The 21724-nt window shown below is 35.5% G+C and overlaps 1 protein-coding gene across 2 annotated transcripts in view; it reads right to left on the bottom strand.

Moving 5' to 3' along the window:
• Positions 1 to 17356, bottom strand: part of LOC149774452 (protein Spindly-A-like) — a 48422-nt gene extending 31066 nt beyond the window's left edge. Inside the window, exons 1-3 of one of the 2 annotated variants that reach the window (XM_089945176.1) lie at positions 17219 to 17356; positions 4823 to 4991; positions 307 to 483 (exon numbers count right to left, since the gene is read on the bottom strand). In XM_089945176.1, the coding sequence (XP_089801302.1) occupies positions 307 to 483; positions 4823 to 4991; positions 17219 to 17235 (363 nt within the window). In that variant the 5' untranslated portion in view covers positions 17236 to 17356. The remainder of the gene's footprint in view (positions 1 to 306; positions 484 to 4822; positions 4992 to 17218) is intronic. The other variant, XM_089945177.1, reaches the window with a different exon arrangement.
• Between the last annotated feature and the right edge of the window lie 4368 nt (positions 17357 to 21724).

Below are 21724 nucleotides of genomic sequence, written 5' to 3'. Positions count from 1 at the left end.
GTATGTAAAAAAAAGGTAAATGATGCTGATTTCATGCCCATAATGTATATTAAGTAGAATGGTGCCATATAAATTGTATTTGACCTCTGGAGATTTAACACAGAGAAACCTCCAGTAAGGACAGTGTTCACTCCATTGAGAGCAGAGTGCCATCTTGGGAGGACAGGGTGCAAAATCCTATTTAAACAAGGACCAAACAACACTGATACAGGCAAATAAAAGTAACTTCGCAGTACATGGCTATAACTGTTTACAATCAACACAAAATCAGCTGAGTTTAACTGAAATTTTACATCTTTCACAGACCTTTTTGTTGAATTTATCTTCAATCTGTCTTCTCCCATGCTCCTGGGTCTCTTTCAAGGCATCCTGCCGACTCTTAATTTGTTCCTTCAGTGATGCAATCTCCTCCAAGTAGTATACTTCCATTGCACTCTTACTCTCCAGTTTGTTGTTCAGGGAGTACTTTTCTTGAGCAAACTCCTGTAAGTTAACAAGAATCATTTTTAGTACATGACATAAATAAATCAGGACTAAAATTCAACCTTTCTTGCTACTTGCATTTCTTTGAAAGAGGTGAAAACTTCAACTTGCAAATTTCTATTATCTATGACCCATTGCTACCTATGTACAGAAAATATAATTTAAAAAGTGTATAATAAAAAAGTTTCTATTGTCTACTGTTTTAAAAAACTTTAATTTTACTTCTTGTGTAAAACCTTTACCATAATCCACAAGTTCTGCTGGGCAGAAATAATTTCCGGAAATTCAAAATCATTGCCAAGTGTTGAAACCAATCTATTATTCTTCAAGACTTTCAAATTAGCTGCTGTGGTGGACATACTGGATGTCAGATTAGCACAGTTTTCATTTAGGACAACATGGACATTATTCGAAGTTGTCCTCATGTCATAATGACCATCCATTTAGGGTGTGCAGTAACGAGATTTTCATGACACCCATATTGGATGGATGACTGGCACCATTTTCATTCAGGACTAATAATGTATCATAACGTGTCTATTGGTGAAAACCACATGTTGATATATCCATCCATTTAGGAGCAGAGATAACAATATTGAGGATTAGTCATTTTTACTTAAGACCAAATAGAAACCATAAGAACTCTTCTGATGAAAACTCCATGTCAAAATGACTTTCCCTTTAAGAGGTGTAGCTAAAACAAAATGTTCAATATTGCTAAATACTGGATGTTGATCAATATCATTTCTATTTAAGATCAACAAAGTATTGTAAGAAATCTTACAGTGAAAACCCATGCTGATATGACCGTTAACTCAAGCGAAGTAGTGATAAACTAAATTTTCAAGCGAGCCAATGTGCAGCCTGATTAGACCCCCAGATCAGCACTATTTTCATTTGCAACCAATTAGACATCATAAGAAGTCTTTTGGTGAAAATCACACGTGAATATGACCATCCATTCATGAGGTTTAATAATAAAAAGATTATCTTGTATGTCAGATCAGCATTCTTTTCATCTGGAACCAAGTAGTCATGTTTTTATTTATGACCAACTAGACATCACAAGAACATCGTTTGGTGAAAACCCCACATAAATTGAACTTTCTGTTCAGAAGCCAACCAAAAAACATTCAAGATGTCTGCCATGGCAGCCATGTTGGATGTCAGGTCAGCACCATTTTTATTTAGGACCAACTAGACATCATAAGAAGTCATTTAGTTAAAACCCTATACTGATATGACCATCACAGGAGTAGCTAGAGTGCAAAATTGCTGCCAGCCCACCTGTCCAATGCTAACCAATTTCACAGTAGATGGGGCAAATGATAAGTAGCCAGTCTGTCTGACCAGCTTAATTCTTAGGTATATCAAGTAAATTTAATGTACAAATTGTGTATTTTATTATGTTAAATGGAATAATAGAAACCGAGTGAAAAATAAATAACTGGAATTGTTTCCAATGACCCCTCATGAATCTGGTTGAGATGAGAAGACAAACAGCTGGCACTTAATGGAAGATCAATAGACAAATGTAAATACAATTAAAACCTCCTTTGTGTCGATGGAACATTTGATAACTAATGCGACTTCCAATTCCCTAAGTGAACATGTAAGTGTATTTGGATGCTGCAAATCCACCAGAGGTCAAAAACCAAATACAGCTAAGAAAAACAGAACTTTTCAGAAGGAATATGACACTAGCAAACAAAAGCAATGTTTTAAAAATAGTTGGGTTACAGAATTCACATGGAATATTGAAACAGGATGCATGTTATCATGACTTTGTCTGTTCAGCTGTAATCTGCTGATGAGAATGCATGTTAAGATTATGACATTGCCTGTTCAGCTGTAATCTGTTGCTGAGGATGCATGTTAAGATTATGACATTATCTGTTCAGGTGTAATCTGTTGCTGAGGATGCATGTTAAGATTATGACATTATCTGTTCAGCTGTAATCTGTTGCTGAGGATGCATGTTAAGATTATGACATTATCTGTTCAGCTGTAATCTGCTGATGAGGATGCATATTAATATCATGACATTATCTGTTCAGCTGTAATCTGCTGATGTGGATGCATTTGATCCAGTTCCAAGAATCCACTGTGTGTCTCTGTGTGATTTAGATTTTAAAATAGCTTTAACAATATTTCAATCATATCACAACAATGTCTGCAGTGCGACAGCTTGTAGTGATGTGGAACACTGGGGCATCACGTCCCACTCAGTCACATTATCCTGACACCAGGCTAACAAATCCTAACACTAACCTCTTAATGCTGATCTATAGCAAGGCAGCTGATAATACCATTTTTATGTCTTTGGTATGACTTGGCCAGGGTTCAAAACCATGACCTCCCACATCCAATGCAGACACTCTAACCATTAGGCCACTAGAGCAGTCCAGCTATCCACTAATGAAACTCATCTTTTCACAGACCTAATTTCATGGGCATCCACTAGGTTTCATTATAAGCAGAATGTAATAAATTTTATACATTCGTCTATTTGCTATAAATATCTTATTTTGTGTTTTACTTTATGTTCCATTATATAAATGTTTGGATATTCTCCCTTGGATGGCTGCTATTGACAGGTTTGATTGTATTACTAATGCTACATGAAATAGAATTAATTGCGTCAAACACAAGAGTAAGAAGTCAATCCTTTATGCATGAGCTACAAAAAATATCCTAATTTCAAAATCCATTTTCCCATTTCTAATAAATACTGAGATCTTTTCAAATACTTGATCAAAATAGAAGTTGATAAATTTAAAATTGTCGCACATTCGCTAAATGAGGTCGACACCCTACCATGTACAGTCAAAAAATAATCTCAACTAGATCATGAGCCAATTCGGGCACCAAGATTGCAAATCCAAAATATGATGGACAGTCTCAATACATATGAACCAATCAAATCACTGTACTTGAAATTCTGACTTCTGGGAAATGCTACTTTTAGATCAGAAATTTCCAAAAAGTCAAACTTTTTCAAGGATATTGATGTTTGATTTATAAAATATAAATAATTACTTGGGAATTAAATTTTTGCTCCAACTATGGGTATTCATCACTAAAACATGGTCATTACAGCTAAAAAATCTTGCACCAAGCTGTAATAAAAAAAATGAATACCAGATGAAAAACTGCTGTATAACCCCATAACCTAGACCAAAGCTTAAAAACTGAGTTCCTGTGAGCTGCATATTTCAGCTGGAAGTAATGCTTCTTAAAAATATATACATCGTGTTTTATGACTGTACATGCAACAGTTTTTCTGAAATGACGGTAATATTATTAAACATAATATCGAAACTGTAAATTGAACTAAATGATTCGTTCATTATGTCAAAGTTCATCATAATAAGCACACACCAATCAGGTCATAAACAGTGTCCCCATCATGTTTATGTAAATACTAGAAGAATTGGTGACTGGTACAGTATGCATGCATGGCGATTGGTACAGTATGCATGCATGGCGATTGGTACAGTATGCATGCATGGTGATTGGTACAGTATGCATGCATGGCAATTGGTACAGTATGCATGCATGGTGATTGGTACAGTATGCATGCATGGTGATTGGGACAGTATGCATGCATGGCGATTGGTACAGTATGTATGCATGGCGATTGGTACAGTATGCATGCATGGTGATTGGTACAGTATGCATGCATGGCTATTGGTACAGTATGCATGCATGGTGATTGGTACAGTATGCATGCATGGTGATTGGTACAGTATGCATGCATGGCGATTGGTACAGCATGCATACATGGTGATTGGTACACCATGCATACATAGTGATTGGTACACAATGCATGCATGTTGACTGGTACACCATTTATACATAGCAATTAGTCATAAACAGCGTCCTCATCATATTTATGTAAATACTAAAAGAGTTGGTGACTGGTACACCATGCATACATGGCAATTGGTGCACCATGCATACATGGTGATTGGTATACCATGCATACATGGCAATTGGTACATCATATATATAGTGATTGGTACACCATGCATACATGGCAATTGGTGCACCATGCATACATGGTGATTGGTATACCATGCATACATGGCAATTGGTACATCATATATATATAGTGATTGGTACACCATGCGTACATGGTGATATGCTCTTTAAAGTGGTTATTTATATGCAAGTTTCGAAAAACTGGGAAGTGCAGTTCCTAGGGAATGTGAAAGCATTATACTTAATGACAATGACACCATGGACCACACTAACAATGATAACAATGCACTGTCAGTAAAGTCATACCTGTGTCTTGTGAATGCTTAGGAACAAAAGAAATATAATTTTAAAAAACCTCCAACTGTTTCATCATCTGCCTTGTATTTTCTTCTAGCTGCTCCTGCAATCTGGCATTTTCCTCCAGCAGGGCTTTGCCAATTTCTGCTGCCTGTGTTCTGTCCTCTTCTGCCTGTCTTAGCTGCTCTTGTAATTCTTGTATCTCCTGCATGTCCATGGCTGCTGACCTGACATAAATTACATCTACAATTAATTAACATAATGTAACCATATATATAACTTTACTTGCATGTTACAAATTTTAAAGAAACAAGACTGAATCTTACTATATAACACATAAGAATATTAAACACATATAACCTTTTTGAAATAATCTATCATTTATTCTCTATAAAAAATCTGGTACTTATTCTCTATAATGGGGCCCCGAGTGGCCGAGTGGTCTAACGCGCTCTCCGTTACGGATCACTGCCATCTCACCTCTGTCTGCGTGGGTTCGAATCTCAGATTTGGCCAATGTGGGTATGTGAGAAAGCTTGCCAGTAGCTTCTTGTGGGTCAGTGGTTCTTTCTGGAGTTTTCCTGGGTTCTTCCTCCACCATTAATACTGGCCACCATGTATAGCCTATCTTGTGCTGAAAAATGGCATTAATTCCTACAACAACAACAACAACAACAACATTCTCCATAAGACCACTCAAGTGGCCTAATTAGTTAAGGCATCAGTCTTGGATGTGGGAGGTCTCAGGTTCAAACCCACACAAGTTTACATAGTAAGGTTAAAACTGAAAATGCATAATTCATGGATACTACTATAAAGGATATAACATGAGGTCTTGATAAGGACTTAATGATGTGGGTTTTTTTAATACTAATTTGTGTTTTGTAAAGATTTAGTGAAAGTCTCAAAACACAAACTAACATAACTGGTATAGTTATTATTGACTGAATGCTACATATACAGGAGTAACATGCTTACGGCTTTGGACTGATTTCAGAATACAAAATTGTTCTACTTAACTTAGTTTAAATGTGCCTATTACATTTCTTCACACACTTTTAGTCAGTTCATTTGCATAAAACATGCAAATAAGTTGCTGCTCAAGAGTTCTAGTAACTTTTGTCGAGGAATTTGATTAGTCAGTCAAAAGAACCGAGGTCATTTTTTATGTGGCAACTTACTTTAGTAAAACCAGGCTTTTTTAATAATAGGTCAGGATAGGATATTATCAAATTGTCTTTCACATTGAAATTTGAGCTTTGTGCAGGTTTCCATAACATGTAAAACCTGGAGATTTAAATAATTAAGTAATTTCTACTCTCATTCCTGTAACATGACACAAGCAAGGATCTTGTTCTGTAGAGAAGGTGGGATTTAAAATAATGCACAAAATGAAATGTAGCACACAAAAATAAAATCTGTCGACTTTATGTTGAACAGTGGTCAAGCAAAACATTTAACCTGTCCTGTCTGTCAGACAAAATTTATGCTCCTCCCTTAATGAGTACCTATATTATTGTTTTCCATGTCACTGATTGCTAATGCTCCTCCCTTAATGAGCATATTATTGTTTTCCATGTCACTGATTGCTAATGCTCCTCCCTTAATGAGTAACTATATTATTGTTTTCCATGTCATTGATTGCTAATGATCCTCCCTTAATGACTAACTATATTATTGTTTTCCATGTCACTGATTGCTAATGCTCCTCCCTTAATGAGTAACTATATTATTGTTTTCCATGTCATTGATTGCTAATGCTCCTCCCTTAATGAGTAACTATATTATTGTTTTCCATGTCATTGATTGCTAATTCTCCTCCCTTAATGAGTAACTATATTATTGTTTTCCATGTCATTGATTGCTAATGCTCCTCCCTTAATGAGTAACTATATTATTGTTTTCCACGTCATTGATTGCTAATGCTCCTCCCTTAATGACTAACTATATTATTGTTTTCCATGTCACTGATTGCTAATGCTCCTCCCTTAATGACTAACTATATTATTGTTTTCCATGTCACTGATTGCTAATGCTCCTCCCTTAATGAGTAACTATATTATTGTTTTCCATGTCATTGATTGCTAATGCTCATCCCTTAATGAGTAACTATATTATTGTTTTCCATGTCATTGATTGCTAATGATCCTCCCTTAATGACTAACTATATTATTGTTTTCCATGTCATTGATTGCTAATGCTCCTCCCTTAATGAGTAACTATATTATTGTTTTCCATGTCATTGATTGCTAATTCTCCTCCCTTAATGAGTAACTATATTATTGTTTTCCATGTCACTGATTGCTAATGCTCCTCCCTTAATGAGTAACTATATTATTGTTTTCCATGTCACTGATTGCTAATTCTCCTCCCTTAATGAGTAACTATATTATTGTTTTCCATGTCATTGATTGCTAATGCTCCTCCCTTAATGAGTAACTATATTATTGTTTTCCATGTCATTGATTGCTAATTCTCCTCCCTTAATAAGTAACTATATTATTGTTTTCCATGTCACTGATTGCTAATGCTCCTCCCTTAATGAGTAACTATATTATTGTTTTCCATGTCATTGATTGCTAATTATCCTCCCTTAATGAGTAACTATATTATTGTTTTACGTGTCATTGATTGCTAATGCTCCTCCCTTAATGAGTAACTATATTATTGTTTTACGTGTCATTGATTGCTAACACTCCTTCACTGTGAAATAGTATTATAACAAGCAAAATTTAAGTCAGCTGATAACTGTGACAGTTGTGATTATTTGTGTTGATATACAACTATAACAAATCTCTTAGCTTAATTCCACTTCAAATCAAAAAATTTCTAAGACATGGATTAAAAAACAAATGACCATGTTCCAATTATTTTTCTTCATTTCACCGTTAAAGAACAAACCATACCACATTCACTTTTTCTTAAAGCAAACTTTAAAAAATTTCTCCACCGCAGGTTTGGTTATAGATCCTTAAATTCTAGACCTTTCTCCATCGCCCTCATCAATTGCATTAATTTTTTGTTTTAAATGTCCATGGCTCTTTGTCTTGACGTGATTATGTTGAACTCTGCATGTTCAGTGTTCCTTGGGTTGCCACTGTACTATTACTTCTGGTTGCAACACCACGTGCATAATAATGCTGATAGGGGCCCCGAGTGGTCAAGTGGTCTAAAGCGCTCTCCGTTACGGATCACTGCCATCTCACCTCTGTCTGCGCTGGTTCGAGTCTCAGATTCAGCCAATGTGGGTATGTGAGAAAGCTTGCCAGTAGCTTCTCGTGGGTTGATGGTTCTTTCCGGGGTTTTCCTGGGTTCTTCCTCCACCATTAATACTGGCCACCATGTATAGCCTATTGTGTGCTGAAAAATGGCATTAAACCCTACAACAACAACAACAAATAATGCTGATAATGGTTGGGTTTTTTTTCTTGTGTTTTTGTGTGCTTTGGAATGTCCAATTCTGTAGGACAGTCCATGACTGATTCCAGGAATCGCTTAGTCTCTGTAGCATTGTTTTCTTTCTCAAAACTAAATGCATAGATCTCAGTGTATCCCCTAAAGGTGCAAGATTGAGAGTCAAAGGCAGGATAAAAGTAAACAAATTGGGGGTCTCTGAAGCACAAATGAGGGTAAAGTGAAACACTATAGATCTACTAACTTCTGTTGGCTAGTCAAGCAAGAATCATTCTCATCTACAAGCATGAGAATATCACTAAAGAAATTATGTTGCCATTGGAATAGTACCCATATGATAGTCACTTGAAAATGAAGATATATCTGCAAAAGACACTTAAAAAAGCTGATTTTATAATGATTTAATTCAATTTATATGGGAGATCACTGTCCTCTGACAAAGAAATGAAACTTTGCATGTTCAGTGTTCGTTCAGTTGCCACTGTATTATTACTTCTGGTTGCGACACCTTGTGCATAATAATGCTAATATTGTGGGTGGGGGGTGTCTTGTTTTTTGGCCCATTGGAATGACCTATTCCAAAGGACATTCCAAGATTGATGCAAAGATAATGTGACTAGGTGGGACATAAGCTACATGTCTGCGGCATGATACCCCAGTGCAATACATCATTATAAACCGTCACACTGTGGCGACATGATTAAATTGTTAAAGCTATGTTAAAAATATAAATCACATACACAAAACCTTAAAAGCACTATTTTTCTAAATCCCATTATGATAAGATGCAAGTGTTCCAAACATTCTGTAATGATTTTTACAGTGATATATAATAAGGTTTACAGGAATGTATTGTATGAGATATTCTCCTTGGCGACATAGTCAGATACTGTTAAGGCAGCAAGATATCAAACCACCTCACAGACCAACCCTGTCCATCAACAACACAGGGTCGATGTCTTACACTGTAGTATATTGTAGGACTAGTGCCAACTCTGCACAATGTTCCCTAGTACAAATATTAGCACTCTGCCTTACAGGGCTTCCATAGTGTGATATTTTAAGGGTTCACGAGGCAAACCACATTTGAATTTAATAGGGTCTTTACCAAATGTTCAAAGGTCCCACTTTCAAGTTCCTAATGCAAGTTCCTTCTGCAGCACAAGAGACTCAGAGAATCAAGACTTAGCATGATATTTTGTGTCATAGTGGAATTTTCTTCATCTATTTCTCACACACATATATATGATGTGTAAATGTGTGTGTGTGTGATTTAGATTCTTAATGTAGCTTTAACAATTTTCTAGTCATATCGCTACGATGTTTGCAGCGTGACAGTTTATAGTGATGTCTAGCACTGGGACAACATGCCGCAGACATGTAGCATGATGTCCCACCCAGTCACATCATCCTGACACCAGGCCGACCAGTCCTAACACTAACCTCTTAATGCTGAGCGCCAAGTGAGGCAGCTGTTAGTACCATTTTTGTAAGTCTTTGGTATGACTTGGCCAGGGATCAAACCCACTACCTCCCACATCCGAGGTGGACGCTATAAACACTAGGCCACTGGAGCGGTCTGTAAATGTGTGTGTTTTGAGTACAATCTATTGAATCTATAAAGTGACTGACAATTTCAATCTTATTAAAGACTACTTTGAACTAGTATCCAAAACGATCACGGGTACCATTTCCTTCAAACGAGATTGCAAAAGGGGATGTATTAACATTGAGATTTTCCTACGAGTACTAAATAGTGGATTTACTTTTTTCCAAGCAACTTCCCTCATACAAAACTCACGTAGATACATGATAGCAAGATTCCCCCCATTCTGAGAGCAACTCCACTGGAATGCGAGTTTAAAGGGGAGAGATGTCACAGATAAAATTACAATATGTTTTATATTATGGTGCATGATAATTATACTAAAAGTGAAGTAAATTCAGAGATTTATTTTCTGCACCAAAATAACCGCAGTCTTCTTTCCATAAGCTAGTACCATTAGGCACTGAGAACTGAGATTCCCAAAAAATTAACCAGTGTGCATGCAACATATGTAATTGCGCCTGGACGGGTATTAAATTTGCTGCCACAAGGTCGAGACATGCCCATACATACCATATTTAGCACTTATCAAATGTATTTTTCATCGGGGATTTCGCAGCAACATTTACACTGGTTCATTGCTAAACAGCTGGATCATTTATATCTGATTGTGATTTATTTTAGCACTTATAAAAAACTGCTGGACTCTTCATATGGGGATTAAATGCATGCTTTTTTTATTTTATTGTGCCAGTGATGCACCAATGTGCATTAACAGAAGCCCTGCACTAGCTCTATCAAGTAGCTAAGGGTTACCATGCAAAACAAAAGTTGTTGTTATTGTAGGGTTTAATGCCATTTTTCAGCACATGATAGGCTATACATGGCGACCAGTATAAATGGTGGAAGAAGAACCCGGGAAAACCCCGGAAAGAACCACCGACCCACGAGAAGCTACTGGCAAGCTTTCTCATGTACCCACAGTGACCAAGCCCAAGACTCGAACTCACGCAGAGGTGAGATGGCAGTGATCCATAACAGTAAGCACTTTAGACCACTCAGCCAGTCGGGGCCCCCAAAGCAAAAGTAAATGAAATGGAACAACTACTGGGGCTGCCATACATAGACAAAACAACATATACATTTTGTTTTGAGCAGGCAGAAAGTTTAACAAGCATAGGCATGTCAAGGCCATCAGGCTGAGACTATGTTCCTACACCATATCGAATTAGTTCTTTTGCCCAGCTTGGAACGAAACAATTATGTGGTTTTGTATTTATTACATATCCCATTTTTATTCACACATTCTTTCAGAATCTTCAATGTATAATTTTGAAAATATATTTTAAGCATTTGGTGTTTTATTTAAGAAAATGTACAACCCATTCCCATGTGCATATCTTGGGTTTGGCGTAAATATCAGTCAATCTGCATTGCATATATGGTGATTAGATTTTTAATTTTTATAAATATTCTATGGGATATATGAATGAATTTTATCTCCAGTCACAGACAAGTCAATTTTATCCTTACCTCTCAAATGTAACATAGGTTTCATACCAGTAAGAAACCCTTTTCTTACATTCTACTTAATGAATAAACACTGCATCCAAGCAAATTTAAGGGCAAATTTTACAGACTGACAGTAATTAAATAAAAAATTAAAATTAAATTCAAACTATTTTTATGTTTCATTTAATGCAAAAAAAAATGAAAAACAAATTAACTTAAAGTAATACTTTAAGCTTATAATTTTAAGAAATTAAAGATTCTGTCTCTTTTACATTGCAACTAGATTTTTAATCTTCAATTTTTGGATATAATTAACAAGTTCTAAACAATATTGCAATACTGCTCTGTTGACTTCTATTTCCTACTCAGAAGAATTGCAAGAATTTAAAATGTAGACATATAGTTCACTTTATGTGACCCAGTAATGAAAAAGTCTTAACACATTGTTAATTCTTCTAAATTTACATCACAATCAAAACAACTGCAGCTCTCCGTGACATGTCTCCTTTACGTTGCAAGTGCCTGTCAGTCTTATCCTCAGATTTACTGATCAAATCTGATTCCTCTGTAATTTTAATAGACAAATTGGAATTCCTTCACTTAAACTTCCTCCTAAAAAAAAAATAATTCTGCAGACCATATTTCTGAAACTGAAACTGAAATGGGTTTTACCTACCTTAGTTATTTTAGTTTATTTACATTGTGGAATGTCTCTTGGAAATTAAACATGGGGTAAATGTTTTACAAATGTGTTATTCTGTGGGCGTTCTTGATCCCAGCAGCAAAACTAGCCATTTTCACCTACCATGACTGTATTTCTTAAAATTACAAATGTGTGTTGGTATTTTTGAATAATGTAAATCATTTTGGATATTTCTCAATGGATTATTATTATTTCAAATTTTGAAAGTAGTTACAAGCTGGGTGTCATATACAGAAATGTTAGGTGTCCGATATGGAAGTACTTACTGAACATCTATATCAACCAGAGATCAGTGATTAAAAGGGTATGTAACAAATCTTTTTCCCAGACATGTCCTCCTTCTCAATCTTTAAATCTCTACACAGAAACTGATATGGATACACCTAGCTATGATGTCAAAGCCTCAATGTGTCTGAGGCTCTGATATGATCCTTTACCTAACAAGATAGTAAATAAATCTAGTGTCAAAGACTAAAAGTTGACTATAGTTAAAATTTACTATATAAGTAATGTTTTTTAGGAAGTATGTCTAATAAAAAAGCTATTAAGCCTATTTGAGCAGACATGCCAACTCTCCCTAGTTAATCAGGAGTCTTGATTGTGTGTAGAAAACCTGGCAGTTCCAAATGGGAGCGAATTTCTCATGATTTAGAAAACATCATTAAAAATATGTTTTTAGTCGTTCCAAGTCAACAAGAAGTAATCAGGGCAATCATTGTATAGACATTAAGATCTTCTATGTGCATGCAATAACTAGGCAGTAAATTCAAAGACTTGCTAGTCCTGCTGAGTGGGAAAATGTTTATCAGTGGATCATTTTAGCTGTGCTGATATTTATAATGACAATTCAGTGGCCGAAAGACCCCCAGATGTGCATGTTGCCATTACAAAAATACATCATATATCATTCAATACCTGCTAAGTGGGAAATGAGCTGAAATTTACAAAGTCTCAATTCAGAGGCACAAAGACACCAGAGATGTACATGTGGTCATTATAAAAACAGTACATCGAATGAATAACTTTTCATTATTGTGTTCTTTTCGAGTGTAGCCAAATAAGTAGTGCATGTGACCTCAAAATCAAGACACATCGAGACTTAGACAAAATGCCATTTGCAAATTTGGATAAGTATTTTGGGTTAAATGGAAAATTGACAAAGATTGTAATCAGATTTAGTGCTAAAGTTGCTGATAGTTCGGATGGGACAATATCCAAGTGTAAGAAAGTGAATGATGCCTTAATTTTTGGAATTAGACCTTTCCTTGGAGTGACAAACTTTAGTCTCACTCTTATGGACAAACAATTTATGTCAGTGTTGTAAAGAATTGGAAAATTAAACTCAACAAAAACAACTGGTTCTTCTATTCTGTCAAGTTCCACATTTCATTTTCTGGGTGGGGACTGAAGCTGCTGCTGGTTGGATTCCTTCATTTACCACAACAGTCCTGGACACCTAGTTCTAAAATCCTAGCAAGACCTGTGTGTGTGTGTGTGTGTGATTTGGAATTTTAATGTAGCTTTAACAATTTTTCAGTCATATTGCTACAATGTCTGCAGCGTGACAGTTTTTAGTGGTCTAGCACTGGGGCATCATGCCGCAGACATGTAGCATGATGTCCCACCCAGTCACATTATCCTAACACCAGGCCAACTAGTCCTAACACTAACCTCTTAATGCTGAGCGCCAAGCGAGGCAGCTGTTAGTACCATCTTTTAAAGTCTTTGGCATGACTCTGCCGGAACTCGAACCCATGACCCCCTGCATCCAAGGCAGATGCTCTAGCCACAATTGCAAAGTTTAGCCACTCAATGTAACTAGAAATTCGGCTAGCTTTTAATAACGGGCTGTAAGTAGATAAAACAGTGTCGCTTAATTAAGTTTGTCATCTCCAATAACCAAAACTAGCATTAATTTCAACTTTTGTCAGCTGTTACTCCCTGATACTCAAACTGTAGGCCATAGATTACTATCTGGACCACCAAGCCATTTTTTTGTTGACATACTTGTGCTAACAAATTAGTGACATAACTCAAATTCTCATCTGAAATAAATGAAATTTGTGAGTGAAAACTTATTTTCATTGCTTGGCATAATCAGTTTTATTTTGTTATCATCCTAAATATAATGCACATAAATACTCTCGCAGAGAAGGGGGGGGGGTAAATTTAACTTGGCACCGCATTTTGCATATATTTACTTCAGTATTTTAAAGCCACATTTTTCATGTTTTAAATAACTGAATAAACTCATGTATGCTTGGATTCTGCCAGCAATAAAACATCTATAATGTACCCCAGGTAATATGGCATACATCTGTCACCAGGGCAATAACTGAAATCGAATACGTAACAGATTGAAATATGTATAAAATATATTTGTTTATAATCTTGGTGGTTATATTTGTATTAAATGTGTGCAATAAATGACCACAGCACTGGGTATGAAATTGTCCTACAGGTAAGACTTTGATGTTGATATTTATGTTTTGGGCATCAGGCACTTAAACAAAACCAACATGTCCTATGTCTTACATTGTAGTACTATGTACGAAACAACCATTGCTTTGGTACAAAACGACCAGGGAATTGGGTACGGAACGACCTGATTCGAAATATGGTAATCCCAAAAATTGTGATTCTGGTCAGACTTTTTAATCAATGCATTTAAAAGTCAATGTTTTTGAAAAGCAAACAAATGTAAAAAAAAGTATTTTTAAGAACCATGAAGAAAACTCTTTTGCTGAAAAGAACGGGTACGATGCCGGTAATAGATGGACAGGGAACGTTAGAATATTTAAAGATGTAACTATATTTTTTTTTTTTTTTTAAAATAACCCCCATATTCAAGCAATGGCATAGTGGGCTTATAGACAATTTGTCCCAAAAACAATTTGGCCCAGCTTGGGCCAAAACTAAGACAATTCATCCCAGCTTGAAAGAGAATTTGACCCAACTCAAAAGACAATTTGGCCCAAATTTGCGATAGTTGTATCAAGTTCTTTTTCTTCAAACAGCAAGTAGATACTATGTAAGATATATATAACTTAAGTAGGACAAAATGTTTTTGACAATTTGTATAGGTTGTAGAATAGATTAGGTTTTAGGGGTAAAAAACTGAACAAATTTTAACAAACTAAACTATTTATATATTCTTTAAAAGAAAATGGTCATACTTCGTTTATATATAAAAGAGAAAAACAAACTAACATATTGCAAATTCTATTTAAAATACTTAAATACATAAATTTTCATGCTAAAAAATATATTCAACTGTACAACAACAATCTCAGTTTAAGTCGTACAGTCAAATTATCTATATTGATTTATAAAACATAATAATTAAAAGATAAAATTCTACAGAATACCTTTACATTTTTCTAAGAGTAGTGACACCCTACATGACATATTATAACAAATATTATAACAAATATATTTGATTTTAGGCTTCAGAATGTAACACTGCTTTATATATGACACACTCGATTGCACATGGCTTTATAAAATAGAAACGATCTATTGTTACAAATTAGTGACAAAAGTAGAGGCCAGGCATACCTCTTGAAACCACTAACCCGACTTTGTGAGGGATACTTCTATCTTACCTTTTAATGAATACTTGTTTTGTTAGATGATCTATTATTTTATTAATCAGAGAATAGAGCAGAAAATCAAGGACCCTTGATGCCCATGGCATATGTTTCACCCAGGCTTCATGGATGTACTTCAAAGAGGCTATAGTAATTGTTACTGCATCTTTTAATTGATTCTCCTTCGAATTCGTTGTTTGAGTAATTTGTGTTTAGCGTAGGCCTATATATACATATAGAACCAGTAAAATGCACATTTATTATTTATAGTGTTGTAGATTTATAGTGTTATACTGTGTGTCTGTACCTTGTATATTACAACAATGCACTACCCATGTATTCAGTGTACTGAGGTGACGACTCGTCAACAAGCTGTGGAATGTGACTGTTGCCATCATATACATAAAACTCACCAGCTTGAGTGCACATACATAGATACATACACACATACATAGATACATACATACATATTTTCATACATACATACATACATACATACATACATGCATGCATGCATGCATACATATATACATACATAAATACATAAACATACATACACACACACACACACACACACACATACGTACATACATACATGCATATTGTGCTTGACTAAAAGTTCTTTTTGCAGGAAGCTTTGGTCAAATTATATATATTTACTTTTCATACGTCACATTTTATAATGTTTCCCAAGTCTGGAACAATTGCTCTACTGAAGATATGGACAGATTGGAGAAAAAAATTAAATCGTAAGCTGCATCGATTAATTGCAATTGAGAGTCATTTTATACAGAAACTGGCTGATAAAACTCTTGCACAAGTTAGAAGAAAAAGAAGAGATAATACATATTGTATTTAGTTATAAATACTCAAGTGCCAAACTAAATCGACCTTCTTACACAGGAGATATGATGCATCTCATTGTCTATGAAACTCCCAAAGCATAATACCCAAATCTCTACTATACTTCTTTTTCAGACATCCTTTCTCCCATGTACGCTTTGTCTTTGGGACTCTTTTCCTAAAGATATCGAAAAGCCCCTAACCTTTATAACATCGAAAATCATTTATCTAATTCAACAAATGTTTCAAATTTTATTCTCAACCTATTCTATTTTACAAACTAATTAAATTGAGAATGAAACGGTGTTCTCAAACCAGTGCACACGTTCACAGGTAGGAACTAATTAATGTACATCATTGATATTCATTCTGATTTTGAAAAACAAAATAAGTACTAGAAAGTAAAAGGTGACCTCCCTTTATTTCATATATTATACAAATTATATCCCAAATGAAAAAAATAATTAAGTTACCTAAACCAAGGATTTTGAACTATACAGTAAAAACATATTATATAAGAATTGTCAAAAAACAGTTTGTCTTAGTTAACTTACGCATATAAAAGTTATAAATTATTGAGTATTTCTTACGGAGTATTTCCTTTTAAAAATAAATACTTGTTAAAACTATTGTTAGTTGTTTTATATAGTTGGGCCAAATTGTCTTTCGAGTTAGGCCGAATTGTGTTTTAAACTAGGCCGAATTGTCTTATTTTCGGTCCAAGATGGGCCGAATTGTCCAACAGCCGGGATAGTGGAAATTCATCGAAAACTGATAACGTTGTTGAAGCCAAACCATCGTTACTCAAAACGCACAGCCATCAAAGCAGTTCACTTGATATCTTACATGGACCTGCATACCATAAACGTTCACTTCGTATAACAAAGAATCGTATTCGTTATTATCTTCTAAATTCTTCTTGTTGTTCAACTATTTGCAAACAAACGAACCAGACTATTTGAATCCCCCGCCATTCATTGACGAATCATCGGTTCTAACAGAGCTTAGAAACTTGGTACCGGAGGCTAGTGCCGAAACGAAGAAGAAAAAAATATCAAGGTAGGAGAAAACATCCATTGCATAAAATATTTCTTAAAAAATTATGAAAATTTGTACAACTGGTGCTAACTGTAACGATGAATTTTCATCCATATTTAGAACTAACGAGTGATATCATTTTACGAAGATAAATAAATATACAAATCATTCACGACCTTCAAGAGATAAGACTTTTATACAAGTATGTTCTTTGACATATAATAATAATAATAATAATAATAATAATAATAATAATAATAATGAGGACTTTGTATAGCGCCTAAACTTTAGAAGCTCTAAGCCCTTTACAACATTAGACAACACCTATAAGATAAAAAAAAAAAACATATAATGATATGATTACAAAAACAAACACCATGAAATTAGAAAACATTTTTAAAAAACATGCTGAGAATATTTAAGGCAGGAAACATTATTTGGTCTTTAAGTTTGTTCTTGCAGTCGAAATAAGTGAGTTTTGAGAGCCCTCTTGAATGTGATCACTGTGTCTTTTTGTCTAAGTTCAGTGGGCAATTCATTCCACGTTGCTGGGCCCTGGTAGGCAAAAGAACGCTGTCCATATGACTTTGTTTTCATAGTGGGAATAATGAGTATACGATTGTCAGAAGAGGAGAGTAAGTATCTTGCTGGTGTGCACACATTGGTGAGGTCTGATATGTTTGCTGCACTAGAGTCCGACAGTGAAACGTAGCACAGAGAACAAATTTTGTGTTTGATTCTGGATCGAATGGATAGCCAATGTAGGGTACAGAGCAGCGGGGAGATGTGCTTTGATCGTGGTACAGCAGCAGGAAGGGCGAACAGACCAAAGATTTCGACGGACCAAAAACACTTCCAGGGAAATCCAATCCGGAGAAGGATTCTATTTACCGAATAGATGCTTCCTGAAAGAGTTACATCGTTATTGATCCTCAATCCGAGAATAAACATTTCGTTCAAAGATCTAGCTGCAGAATAATATGTTCATGATTTTTTTTGTACATTTTGACGACCGACCATACTGAGACGCCCTCCCTGCTGCTGTCGTATTTAAATGATTCTGTCAAAAGATTTTATCCAGACCGATTCGATATCTGGTTCTTGGATCACATAAATTCACAATGACAAATCCATGTGGTGTAGATTGAGCTCGTCCAAAGAAATTTTTGAATTTATTTATATCCATATCGCCGCTACACCAAGTCTGATGAATATTTCTTAACGTGTATGTATCCACACCGTTGAAGATCGCCAACATGTTGCAATTGTCTCTAATCACCTTTGGAATTTGTGTATATCTCTGAGTTACATAAATGACGTCGGTGTTCTTATGTCTTCCACGTGAAAATATTCTAGCAGGATTAGATTGTTTATCTAGCATGACATCATCGTAAACAACAAGATTGTTTATTGAACCATCTAGAACATCTACTGATGGTGCTTCTTCAACATCAGTGATGAAATCAATTATATTCTCACCGTTATTCAACAACGCTGCGTTTTCATTAAATTCCTTCAATACCTGATAGTATCGTTGATCATCCACAGATGGTGCAACCAAATAAAATTTATCCCACTTCAACCATCTCATGATCAAATTCAACAATAACTGCGTTTTCCCTGATCCTGATGGTCCTATTATAATCATTCTGATCGAATTAGGTAGAGCAGCATGATGTTTCACAGGGACAGATTTTTTTTTGCAGCTGAAAAATCAATTACATTCATGATATAATTATACCATGAATTTATATTGTGTGCGGTGTAGAACGCGAACACCAACCATAGATCTAGCTACGGTCGTTACAAAAAACAATAGATCGGCAGTCACTGGTAAATGCGAAATATGTGGCACAAAGAAATTTAGATTTACTTCATCGGGCGAAGTAAAAAGTATTAAAAAAAGAAAAAGACACGGAGGTGATATCGCATCAGGATTGTCATCGCTGCCAGGATTACCTTGGTCCAAATATCCAGGAGAAAAACTCTTACCCGGATACAACTACTGTGGACCAGGAACACGACTCGATCTCAGACTAAATAATCAAGATCAACCTAATCCTGGTGAGGATCCTGTAAACGCAATCGATCGTGCATGTTACATTCATGATCTTGAGTATCAAAACAAAGATTTACAGCAGCGACATATAGCTGACATTAAATTAATTCATGCGATAGATTCAATAAAAAACAAGACCATCAAGGAGAGATTGGCCAGTTGGGTGATAAAGGCTGCGATGAAAGGTAAATTAGCTTTTGGCGCTGGTAGATAATATATGGAAGAAATTTATTATCCTCCTGCTGGATTTTGGAAAGGTAAATCAGCGATCAAGAAACTATCAAAAGCTGCTAAGGTGAAACCATCAGTTGTTGCTGCGTAGTTATCTAAACAAGCTATCTGGCAAATATATCTACCGCCGCCCAAACGAATCGAATACGCTCACTTTGATGTTAGCGTTCCAAATGAGGTTCATCAAGCTGATATAATGTTTCTACCACACGACACCGTTAACGATAAAACATACAAATACGAACTAACCATTGTAGATATCGCTAGCAGATACAAAGAAGCTGAACCGTTAATAACGAAAACAGCAACTGAAGTAGCTAATGCGTTTGAAAGAATATATCATCGTGGTCCATTAACATGGCCAAGATTACTTCAGGTTGATCCTGGGCGAGAATTCCTCGGCGCTGTCACTCAGTTGATGAACAAGAAAAATGTAGCAATACGACGCGGAAAGGTAAATATTCACAACGATCAGACTATTGCTGAGCGATTTAACAAAACACTAGCTGAAAAATTATTTGGATATCAATACGCTAGAGAATTTATTCAGGATAAAAGATCCAGCGATTGGGTCATTTGGCTACCGAGCGTTATCTCAGCGATAAATAACGATGTAACAAGAGCTATAAAAATGAAACCAGCAATAGCTATACCAAAAAATTTCATACCGATCATCAGAAAAGATTTTTCAATTCGACCGGTCCTCGGCGACGTCATCGTTAGGTATTTATATAAGCACGGCGAGGCTGAGGGAGGCAGAAAAAGATCAACTGATCCTATTTGGAGTGTAACGACGCACAAGATAGCATCTGTAACGAGATCATCAGGTAGACCAGCAATCTACAAACTCGATGTTTTCGCTCCTCAACGTGGTTTTACACGAGAAGAATTACAAGTAATTCCTGCTGATACTCAATTACCTCCTCAGTCACTCAAATAATCTACACCGCGTCTGTTACATTCTAAACAAGCCAAAGTAACATTTTTTTGTTATGTCCAAGATTATTATCTATTCTATCTACGGTGAATTGCCTTGAATCTTTCTTTTGATACGTCCATGTCATGATACAATTACAGCCGGAACAGTGATTATTTTGTTTTTCTTTCAGTGATAAAATGAAATCTACATTCAGATCAAATTCGTGATTATTTTTCTTATCAGTTTGTTTGTAACCGAATAATTTTTTTAATCACGTACTCGTTCGTTTCGTCGTTAACAATCGATCTATCTAATACGATTCTGCCCAATTGAGATATTTTTCTTACTCTGGATACAGCTAAATACACCAAATTGGACCATTCTACGTTATCATCTACAATCCAAACACGACAATCAGAGATAGTCAATCCCTGTGAAGAATGTATCGTCATGGCATATCCTAGCGTCCACGGCGATTTTTCTGCATCTAGCATATCGTTAACGAAATTAATATCAACAACAACAATATCATTTAACACAAGATTTTTTTTTACCCTTACCAGGTATATCGACGTCGATATTTTGTAATCTTGTATCAATTGGTCTGTAACACAGCGGAACGGGCATCAGAGGGAATTTTTCTTGATGTATCTTGAATAGTTTTTGTTGAAGAATATCTCTGACTATCTTTCTGCTTGCAACTATCAAATCACTTGGTGTCCACCGTGATAGGAAATCTTTCATTGATGTTTCTTGAATTACCTCCCTCATCACGCTACATTGAATTTTATTTGATTTTAATCGAATCAATTTCTTAAATTCACTCAATCTGCCGTCGAGAGATCTGTAATCAGTATCAACCTCCTCGTAATAATCAACAAAATCTTTCAGCCATTCATGAGGAGATTCATCATCAATAGGATTAGGTTGACCGTGATCTCCGCACATAATCACAGCAGTATTTTTCGTTGATAACCACTCCAAGAACATTTTTAATGTACCAGCGAATACTGTACAAATTTCATCCCATATAATTTTTTATTTATATATTTTTCTCCCATCCTGGATGGATTCCACGTACCACCATTATACTTGAAGAAACTAT

The sequence above is a fragment of the Sinohyriopsis cumingii genome, unplaced genomic scaffold (genome assembly GCF_028554795.1).
Source record: "Sinohyriopsis cumingii isolate HCF-2022 unplaced genomic scaffold, ASM2855479v2 utg000229l, whole genome shotgun sequence".
Classification (NCBI taxonomy): Eukaryota; Metazoa; Mollusca; class Bivalvia; order Unionida; family Unionidae; genus Sinohyriopsis; species Sinohyriopsis cumingii.
This window is presented reverse-complemented; position numbering and strand designations above follow the sequence as displayed.